Source organism: Coffea eugenioides, chromosome 2, assembly GCF_003713205.1.
Source record: "Coffea eugenioides isolate CCC68of chromosome 2, Ceug_1.0, whole genome shotgun sequence".
In the NCBI taxonomy this organism is placed as follows: Eukaryota; Viridiplantae; Streptophyta; class Magnoliopsida; order Gentianales; family Rubiaceae; genus Coffea; species Coffea eugenioides.
In genome coordinates this window covers 17,000,812-17,011,718 of record NC_040036.1, presented here as the reverse complement: position 1 = coordinate 17,011,718, position 10,907 = coordinate 17,000,812, and the positions used below count along the sequence as shown (strand labels likewise).

The 10,907-nt window shown below is 36.1% G+C and overlaps 1 protein-coding gene and 1 long non-coding RNA gene across 2 annotated transcripts; both read right to left on the bottom strand.

Moving 5' to 3' along the window:
• Positions 1–854: 854 nt before the first annotated feature.
• Positions 855–3,177, bottom strand: LOC113763131. The gene is made up of 4 exons (XR_003467308.1): positions 2,972–3,177; positions 2,595–2,665; positions 1,867–1,940; positions 855–1,096 (listed from the first exon to the last, which is right to left on the bottom strand). It is a non-coding gene; the product is annotated as an uncharacterized LOC113763131 (long non-coding RNA).
• A 319-nt stretch (positions 3,178–3,496) lies between these two features.
• Positions 3,497–4,323, bottom strand: LOC113763920 (protein HEADING DATE REPRESSOR 1-like). The gene is made up of 3 exons (XM_027307915.1): positions 4,277–4,323; positions 3,856–3,993; positions 3,497–3,742 (listed from the first exon to the last, which is right to left on the bottom strand). The coding sequence occupies exons 2-3, from the start codon at positions 3,889–3,891 to the stop codon at positions 3,497–3,499; spliced, it is 282 nt and encodes a 93-aa protein (XP_027163716.1). The 5' UTR covers positions 3,892–3,993; positions 4,277–4,323.
• Positions 4,324–10,907: the final 6,584 nt, after the last annotated feature.

The window sequence follows — 10,907 nt, the reverse complement described above, 5'->3', positions numbered from 1 at the left end:
ATGCTGCCTTATATTTTTTATGTACATCAAAATCTGTGACTTTCTAGGTCAAAAAAAAAAAATGAGGGCAGCGTAGTATTGCAGCAAGGCTTGGCCTTATTTTTAGACTCTGATACAACCAATCCACTATTTTCGTAATTGCATCAAATTAACCTGAAGATCGCAAAAAAAGACCCATTACTTTGTAGTACAATAACCAAAATGGCTTCATTAGCTTGTAACTTCAAGAAATCTACGAAAAGGAAAAGAAATTGTGTTTACATATGAACTATAGTGAGATAAACTGCATTTGACTAAAAACGGCGGAGGATTACTAATGCAGGTGTATCTTCTCAACACATCAATAGCATAGGGGATGGCCAACTACTTAACACACAAAAAAAGAAAAAAGAAAGTTTCACAGGCCTCGATGCAATTCAGCCCTTGATCATTTGATGCATGTCAACAGCTAGAATCCCGTAAAAGGAGAGACAAGTACATGAGATAATGTAAAAGGCTACATTTATGAAACTTGCGACCGGTAGACTGCATTCCAGAGGTTCTCATTACATATCAAAGCTGCTCCAGCTCAAAAAGGAATATAAGAAAAAGAAGAAAAAAGAAATGCACAGTGTAGTATTGCATCAAGCCTTTTCCTTGTTATTAGAATCATACACTTCAAAATAACCCAAAGACCAAAAAACGCATTACTTTGTAGTACAATAACTAAAAAGGTTTTCATTAGCATGTAACTTCAACAAAATCCAATGAAAAGAAACTGTGCTTACTTATCAACCTTAGTGGGATAAATTGCATTTGACCAAAAAAAGGAGGAGGATTATTAATATAGGCCATAATTCTATCGTCTCAATACATCAGTAGCAAAAGGGATGGTCAAACTCTTGGCACAAAATAACTCATCCAGTTACACAAGATTTTAAACCGAACAAAAATATTATGATAACACTATCCACGTGAGATATAATGCATCAAGAGCTGATATACATATACAGCAGGTAATGCAAAGATCAAATAGCTACAGTTAGTGCAAAATCTAGTATCTAGGGTCATATGCTTCAAGGCTCTGATCTTCATAAAGCTTCAAGGGTGGCCGATTCTGCTTCCCACATAAATAAACACGTAGTTTTGTTAATCAAATGGCAGAAGCATTCTTGAGTGGTACTGCAAAAATCCACTTCATACAGTTAAATATTAGTAACAATTACCATATTCTCCAAAAATATATCATAGATTTTTTTCTTTTATCATTGTCACTTCCATTTTAATCTAACTTTTTTCACTTACAGGAACATCAACATTAGCGCCTATCTATGCAATTACCTATATGTCAGACAAGTTTTTTCCATATAATTATCCCTGAAGGCAAAAGTATGGGACAAAGGATTTTGTACAATTCATAGGTCGGGGCATACTGCACCAATGTAGCCAAAGAATAAACGAACAATCTTCAATTACAATATAAAACATGCAATAACTACAAATGAACAATTTTCCATTACATTATTATATACACAATATAGACACTGCTGTAAAAAAAAATTCCATTCATAGAGATGGTTATATTAAAACGAAGGGTAAAAGAAAAAAGGTTAGAATCAGCAACTTAAAAGTAGTAGAAGGCTATTATTTGCTTTATTATATGCCGATAATTTTAATACCTAATTCCATCATGAAGAGCCCGGTATCCATCTAATTTAATGCCAAATAAGGACACAAAGAAATGGTTCGCAAGTTAAATAGCAGAAAAGATAATTAACAGAAACTTAATCATTTTCTCGTAATCAACAGAGACATCTACAATTTATTAGTATACAAGAACATCTGTTTGACTAAGATATTTTTCTAAATAAAGTGTAAACAGCTTACCTGTCTAAAGCTGAACTATGCTAAAAGGCCAAAGCTTGGGCTTAGACTGATTGGTACTAAACGAAGCATTACCCCTATAAAATTTAACCCAAAAGTTAACAATAAATAGAAGCAAAAATAAATTGTTCATATGCAAAATGGAAACAAATAGAAAAAAAGAAGCCTATAAAATGTTACACAAAAATAATCACCAAGTTTTTAGCCAAAGACATTGTGCTAAAATTTGAACAACCCATGAATCCAAAACTACATGGTCAAAGAAGGAAAAGAGATCTAGGGATATTTTTCTTCTAAGTAATAGGTTTTTGGTAAACATACACCTTTCATAACAGCATTTGTGGCCAAAGTGTTCATCTACCAACCAATCTAACAAATTTTGCCACTTTAACCTCCTTTCCCACAATTAGTTGAAACTTATTCAAAACTATAATTAAAAACTTCAAACTAAAGTCATCAAAAGATGAAATAAGTTCAATTCCATTGGAAATCGACAATGGCAGAGACATGAAAAAAAATCAAGAAAATTGACAATTTAAGTTATTTTGAAAATCCCAAGCAACAACTAAACAAGAGCTGGGAAATTTGAGCATAGAACATCAGCTGCTCTAACCGCTAAATGTAAGACATTTCAACTGTTGAGAAACAATAACTGCTATCAATAGAGATAGATAGAACCCCGCTAAATTTCAAGGCAGTAAAGATAGGCAGTATGGCAAATACACAAGTACCAGAATCATAACTGGAGAATGCCCTCAAACTGAATTAACTCTTGCAATGCCCCTCCCAATTTCATCATATTCTGCACCAACCAATTTAACAAACACCATTCATTTTTTATTTAACTCTAAAAGTGTATTTACTTTTTAAACCCATATATGCACACACAAAAGTCTATTTCTACTTTTTCTGCTTAAAAGAAAACATTTAGACAAAATTCCGAAACATAGGAGACAAAAAAATTGGGAGAATGAAGGAAAAAAAGTGTAAAAGTGCGTGCATTCCAGTCCAGTGGAAGCAAAAAATTTTTTTTTTCATAAATGGTTTATGGTCAATTGTATCGCCATTCCCAATGAGATTTCTAACATCAAAACTTCAACTTTCTCACCTATTCACTTGTGATATCTCGAGTGATAAGGCTTGCTTCAGAAAACTTCCTGTATTACCCAAAAAATACACTACTTTATTTTTCAAACCAAACAAAGGAAGTGGAGTAATTTTTCTACATGCATATGATTGATTGTTGAAAGCATATTTCCAAAGTCATTCCCTATTAATCCTTTGGCAAAATGTTATGAAATATATGATATTTCAATCCAAAAAGGTACAATTATAATGTTCTTGATTATTTAGAAAAGGGTATGAAAAAATCAAAATTTTTTGACTTGCTAAACTATCCAGAACATTATCATCCCTTCCTTCACTACTCTCTATAAAAAAATTCCTAAATTACAGCAACAGCAAAAAAATCCAAAATGAAAAAAAAATTATCTCACCAAAACATCATAAAGAGCACAATACATTACAAGGAAGTCAAATTATTCCTTCTTAAAGCAATATGAAAAAAAAAAAAGCCTTAGAGATGAGGGTAAAAGTATATGAGAAAATGAATTGAGGTAAAGATAAAGGAAAGTCATGGAAAACACTTACCTTGAATCTGGAGTTGAAGTAAAAATTCAACCTTTCCACCTTCATCATTATCTACGTCGTCATTCTCCTGTAACATGTCCATGAGCATTGTAATTTGGTCTTGCAGCATTGCATTTTGACGCTCAACTTCAGATCGCTTGCTGCGTTCATCCAGTAGCTGGAGTTGCAAATGCTCAAGGCATCGAGCATCCTCTTCTAACTGCTCATTCAGACCATCAATCTCCCTATCCTGCAAACGCAATAATGTAATTAGTTGTTACATCCTGTGAGAGGACAACGGCGTTTCCGAGTAAAAAGAGCAATATTTGCCCTAGTACTCAAAGAGGCTACCGAGAACACCACCTTTCTATTCATTTCCTGGATGGCAATCCTGCGCATGCTTTCCACAACATCAACATTCACAAGAGTGAAGAATCAAGGAAAACTTACAAAATCTAATTAAGGTGCTGAAGCTGATTTATAACATTTCACCTGCAAGATCTAAGCACAAGAAAAAGAGAAGGCAGAACACAAACTCAGAAGCATACTCAAGAAGAAAATAAAAAATAGCAGATCTCTGGGTTTATAAATACTTCCGACTTTCGCTGCTTTTGGATGAAGATTTTACTACGGCTTTCTTTGTTTGCTCAAAGAAGGAGATGGAAGAATAGTATTTCAGACCTCTGGGTTATTAATCGAAAGATTAACAAATCTTAGCAAGAAAAATTTCTTTCTTTTTTAAATAAAGGAAACTGTAAAACTTTAGGAAAATATTGGAGCTTACCAATTAAGATGATTTCTGTGTCTCATGCGTTAGTATCTTCATATCCAGACCAATTCTAACAAGGGAAAAAAAATCAGTTAGAATCATATAATTGAAAAAAGGAAAGAGAAGAAAGGGAAAAGGGGGGAGGGGGGAAACGGGAAGGAAAAATAGAGAAAAAGGACCAACATAAAAAACAACAAAAAGGAACAAAGGAACAAAGAAATGAAAAGAAAAATGGAAGGGGAGAGGAGAGGAGCGCTGGTGAGCATTGTTTTTAAGTTTGTTTCCGGCTTCGCCAAGATTGGGTTTGTTTACCTGGAATTGAAAAAAAAAAAAACTTGCTAGGAGATTGTACACAAACTTACCGAATTAGACAGATCAATACAAATTGAAGGTAATAGAAGGAAGGCTTAAGTCGTTTTCGGCAAGAATCAGAGAACAAAGTGAGCAAAGAAGAAGAGATTGAGTGACTCTGATCCGGCTAGGGAGATTGTCTTCTTCGTGGTGAATCGTCCTCTTTGGAAGCCCTTGCGGTGAATAAGCTGCTGATTTGTCATTGGCTTTTGGGAATGGCGATTAAAGATGAGAGTTGCATGAGTTGCTTCAAGCTCTGCCATTGCCGTATGCGGATCCTCAACTTGCTTCTTGGTTGGGGGCGGCGGAGATCAATGAGGGGAAAGAAAACAAGGAAGCCCTAAAACAAAATTTTTGGCACGCGAGTCCCACGTGATTGACGACCAAATTCCAGCCAATAAAAGCCAGCCACGTCAGCACAAAACCATCACACTTGACAACCCCATTCGCGCTTTTACTATATAGGTAGATAAACGTTGCCAGCTGAGTGAGATTGGCGCCTGCTGATGGTTTGATTGATGATGATAGCTGTTTGGTGATGGGCTCAATGTGGTTGGTGTGCTTTGACCGAACGTGATAGATTGCTCTATACTGCACCGTTAGTCCTGGCGAGAGCTGGGCAGGCAGTCCGCTAACCTCTTTGGTTCGCCTTAGGGGAAGGTGGGGCTGTCACAAAGACGATTTTATAAAGCTTCATCAAGAAACTTTGAGTGTAGCTGAGTACGAAACACGATTCACGAAATTATCTACATATGCTCCAGAATTGGTGGCTACGGAACGGAAGAGAATAAGACGGTTTATCCAAGGATTAAATTTAGAAATTCAAGATGCCCTTGCCGCAGCACAGATTGATACATCTAGTGACGCTCTCAAGAAAGCGCAAAGGGTGGAAAGCACAAAATCCCAACTGAAAACCTTTCAAGCGAGGAAAAGCGATACATCCGATAGTAGACTAAGAGAAATTGGACTACCACCCAAAGTTAGAAAAGGAGTGGATGGAATAAGACTATCACTTCCTTCACCACTCATGATAAAGGAACCAGAAGAGATTACGTCACGAAGAGCTCCAGTAGGACAGATACAATCAAAGAAAACCTCGCAAGCAAGTCAAGTCACAACGCCTCGTCCGACCTGTGGATATTGTGGAAGGACGAATCATACCGAAGAAAACTACTGGCTAAAGGGGCGAAAGTGTATGGGATATAGGAGCACCAGCCATAAAGTTCACGACTGTCCAAAGCGGTATCCACGAGAAACTACTTCACAAGGAAATAGAACTATCCCTCGACGAGTCAATGGAGGAGGAAACCGACCAGTGGCATCTGCAAGAACATATGAAATGATCACACAACAAGGTTCAGGGTTATCTGAGGTTACGGAAAGTCTGAATTTCGAGGACGAAATTCTTTTTAAGGAGGGAAGGTTGTGAGGATTCGAAATTTTCATATTTTATTTTATTTTTTTGGCTTAATTAATTATTTACTTACCCGTTTTCTCTGAATAATTTATTTCAATCATTTTAAACTTATTTACATGGAATAATATCTCAATTATATTTTTAACACGTCTCGTTAGTAAAATTAATTTTTCTAGAGCTCGTTTAGCGAGAAATAAGAAGTTCAGGTTTTTCGAGGCTATGTTCGATCCGATAGTACATTAATAATCAATAGTAGATTAAGAAAAGTTAATTGAGAGATTAGATGTGAGTAAGTTAAAATTAAGCTTATACCGTGCGCGCGTCGAAAGTTTTCCAAAAAATGTGCTGGTACAAATTAATTGGAGATTTGAGGAATTAATACTAGACTCATGTGAGAACTCATGTTTTTATTTCTAAAATAGTTATTTTCATGATTATTTATCCTAGTATTAGTTAGTTATATCATCGTTACAAGAATTTCTTAGAAATTTCACTTTATCACGCATAAGTCGGAAGTTCGCGTTTTCGCTTTCGCGATTAATTGAGGGATTTTAGAAATTATTGTTAGACTACTAAGAATGAATAATAATAGTGTTAAAGAAAGTGCATTAGAGGTTTAGTGCACAAGTGAAACAAACTCGAGAGGAAACGGGCACGAAACGCGCGCGTACGCGCACTATTGAGAGTTGACTTTTTCCAAACTTTGGCCCCAAGTTTCCAAGCTTCCAAGGGAAGCTTTAGTTATCAGATCTCCCTCTCTCTCCTCACCATTCTTGCTGGCCTAAACTTAGCTCCAAAGAAGAAGAAAAGAGCTCTCTCCATTTTCACTTCATTTCTACCTCAAATCCTACTCCAAATCACCTCAAATTTTGCATCCAACTTGCAAATCACTTGAAGATTCACTTGGACTAGGAAGAGAGTATCATTTCCATGGTTTCTTTGAGCTTCTAGGTGACCGAAATTTCTGAGTTTCAGCACCCAAGAGGTAGTAAATCATCCAACCTTTGAAACTTGATTTTTGTGAGTTAGATTGGACTTGGAAGCTTGTAGCTTCATGTGGGTAACTTTGGTTGGTTGAAAATCACTTGAGTGGGCTCTATGAAATCCCACAATGGACATGTTGGACTGATATTATGATTTTGGGTGTTATTTATGTTGATTAAGTGTTAAACTAGTGGAATTCTTGCATGAGAAAGGGGCGAATTCTGCCCTGTTTTTACAGAGCACTTGGTGCAATTTTTTTTTGTGATCAAATTGCCTTGATTTTTTTGTAGATATGTTGTATAGGTTGTGTGGAAAGTTTCCACCAAAAATCATTTGATTTGATTGGGTAAAAGTTGCATTTACGAAACATGTTCAAACCTGGAAAACGTGTACAGAGGTACTCTGGCAGCGAACTTTGAACGATCATAACCCCTTGTTCCGATGTCAAAATCGAGTACCGTTTATGGAATTTAAAACTAGACACTTTCAGTTTTCTAACGGGATAAAATGCATCCCTTGATTCGACTTGAGTGAGCCGTACTAGTTTTTCAAAGTTACCTGTCCTGTTTCACTCCTGTGCTAGAGAGTCAATGGGAATTGTTGCTTGAATTGGAGCTAGCTATGGACTGAATTTTAGAACGATTTCTTCTAATGAATTGTAACCTTATGAATGAAGTTTCCAACGCCACTAACCATTCTTAATTCCAAGTTGAATTGACTGAGTTATGGCCAAATTACAGAACTACACCAGTGATAGAAAACCCTAGTTTTGGCTAGCCGAATGGCTTAGCTCGAATTGGAACTTGTTATTTTGAAACTTTTTTTGTTAATCACTTACCAAATATATTTTGGATGTTTCTTAGATCTTTCCTTCATAAATGAACCGTGTTTGAGATGATTTCATTGGCCAAAGGTTTGAAAAAAGGAAAACGGACGCATAAGGCAGAATTGCCTTGGAAATTCCTGAAACTTTAGTGATCTTGTTAACTAACTTCCCGTACAAAGTTTTGCATGAACTTTGACAGAGGAGTAGCCCTTATATGGTAGTGTAATCATACCAAATTTGGGACCATTCAAAGCCTATTTCGATGCCCAACTGAAGTCCCAAAGTTATGTTTCAAATCTGGAAAATTGCCCAATGGTCTTCATTTTGAACCAACTTTGAGCTGCTATATCTTGGCGCTCAAAACTCCAATTCTTGTTCCGTTTGTTGTGTTTTAAACTTTGATTGTAACTCTAATTGAATTTCAAATTTTACCTGCTAGTTCACATTTTGTGAATTTTTCCGAATTTTTACCGAAAACCAAGCCCGAATCTGTCTTGAAGAGACAAGTTAGCCACTTTAAGCCAAAATTTGAGTGTCTTCCATTTAGAATCTTGTAAAAGTGTTTTCTAGGAACTTTTAGTACTTTGAAACAAGATTCCAACGGTATAAGATTTTCCATTTTTGGACCTATTGAGTGCAAGATATGAGTTTTCTAAATTTGACGCACAAAACTGAAATTTTGCCGATTTCTTAGAAAATGAAATTTTGGAAACTTGACTTCTTATCTTGATATTAATCTATCGTTCTGAACCCGATTTCGTGGAGGGTATGAGTTTCATCAGTAACTTTAAAATTCACACTTTTGAATCTTAACTTTCGATAAAATAAAACCCTTATAAAGACATTGACTTGAATTCTAAAATAAATGTGCATTTTTCTTGTTTGATAAGGAATTTGTGAAATTGTGAGGGTAATTATTGGTTACTTTTCTTCAGGCGATCAAGAAGGTCTCGAAGAGAATCCCGAAGTGGATCATCGACGACTTTCTTTACTCACTTATTTTGATTGATGAGTGTTCCATATAGGAGTACGTGACTTGAATAGTTTTATGACATGTTTACCCCATGGTCATTACGTGTTTAACTATTAAGTGCTACCGATAATTGCTTCTATGAACTTTTCCACCATTTTAAGGCGAGTGTGTACTTTATCGCACTCGACCTACTAAAATGATAAATGTCTACCGATTAACCGTGAACTACTACCGTTTACCGATTACCGTTTACTGTTAACCGTGATTACTTACCGTTTACCGATTTACTTGATTACCTGTTTACTTGATTACTTGACTACTTGATTACTTGATTATCGTAAGTTACATGTCCATATGAAATTACTGCATATTACTTACGTGTTTAAGTGTTAAGTGTTACTGATAATTGCTCATATGAAATTGCCCACTGCTTTAAGGCGAGTGTGTACTTTATCTCACTCGAGCTACTAAAATGACAGATTTTTACCATCAACCAAGAACTATTACCGTTTACCGTTTACCATTTATTTGATTACTTGTGCATGTTGTAAATTCTAAGCTGAACTAGGCCCTGCCCTTGGTTACTAACCTGCTCGAGCTTGGACTGGACTCGGTCGGGTAAGTTGGAACTCTGGGACACCGTTTCGGTATACTCGAGTATTACCACTAGAGGGATAAGATGATGGCCAGACAAATCGAGTGGATCTGGAGTTATAAGATGAAGTTGACCGAAATGGTTTCACTGGAACACCGTATCCTCCAATATGTGTTTATTTCTGTATCATGATAACTGCCTTATTGTAAATGTGCCAATGTGAAATCTTGAACCGTATATGTATCATGCTTAACTTACATGATTTATTAGAACTACTAGAGTGTTTTGGAACATCACTGGGCTGTTTAGCACATTCCACGTTTTTGTTTTCCTTAACAGAGTTCGAGACCAAGGGTGCTCGTGAATAGTACTAGATTATTTTTTTTTGAAGACCTTAAGTTGTATTATAACGATGGTTGTAGTACATATTCTTTTGGATTGTATTAAGTTAGAAACTAACTAATTGTAAGTATGGAATATTTTGGAGTACTTAAATTATATAGTAAAAATTTTGAAGTATTTCGAACTTTTGAAATTATAGATTGTAGTGAGTCCCGGCGAGAGTTGGGCAGAGCGTTCCGCGGATACCCTAAGGGTTCGCCTAAGGTAGAAGTGGGGACGTCACAGGTTGGTATTAGGGTTTAGGTTTCAGATCTTTGTAGTTAATTTAAACATTTATAAGTTTGTAGGATGCCGGACTGTGGGATTGGTTTGAAAGTTAAGTGACTATTTGTGGGGATATCGAAAACTCAGCGAGCAATAGGTACGCGTGGTTCTTGTCGGGGGATGAGTTTGGTCCCAAGTAGTGTTATGGTTCTTACCATGTTGGAGAGTAATCGACTTGAGTGCTCTTTTAGAGTTGAAACTATGAATCATGAAATGTGTAGGTATATAACCTTTTATGTCTGATATTGGGAGAAAATTAGATATTATATGGGTAGAAATCGTCAAATATCGGTCGATTTACTCTTGGGACCGGGCCGGCTCGAATTGTGAATTACTGTTTCGGATTCTTATACCCGGTACTTAAGAAGCCTGAGGGCAATCTAAGGAACTTGAGATCTTTATTTGTGGGGAATAAGAATGAATCGATATATCACGTGAATAGTTACAGGAAACCAATAATCGTTTGGCTAAGATGGCACAATCATTAAGAGTAGGAGGTGGAGAAGATTGTAGCCCAGAAGATCCTGATGTTGGGAATGAAGTTGAACGTGTTAGGACCGGGAATCATCTACTTCCAATTAATCTAGTGAAGCACAACTTGTGATGTTTTATAGTGGGACAATGGGAGTAGAACTTAAGAGTTTGTGCCCTGGAGATTAATGTACTTTTGATAATCAACTGTTTACTTTTGTATACTGACTTTGACTTGGTATGAACTTTACTTGACTATAACTTGTGTTATGATTTAATGAACTCTAGTTTGTGTTTACTTGTATGGTGATAATGTTATTTGTGCAAGTGATTTCATTTTTCTTTAAAGTTGTTACTGGTATA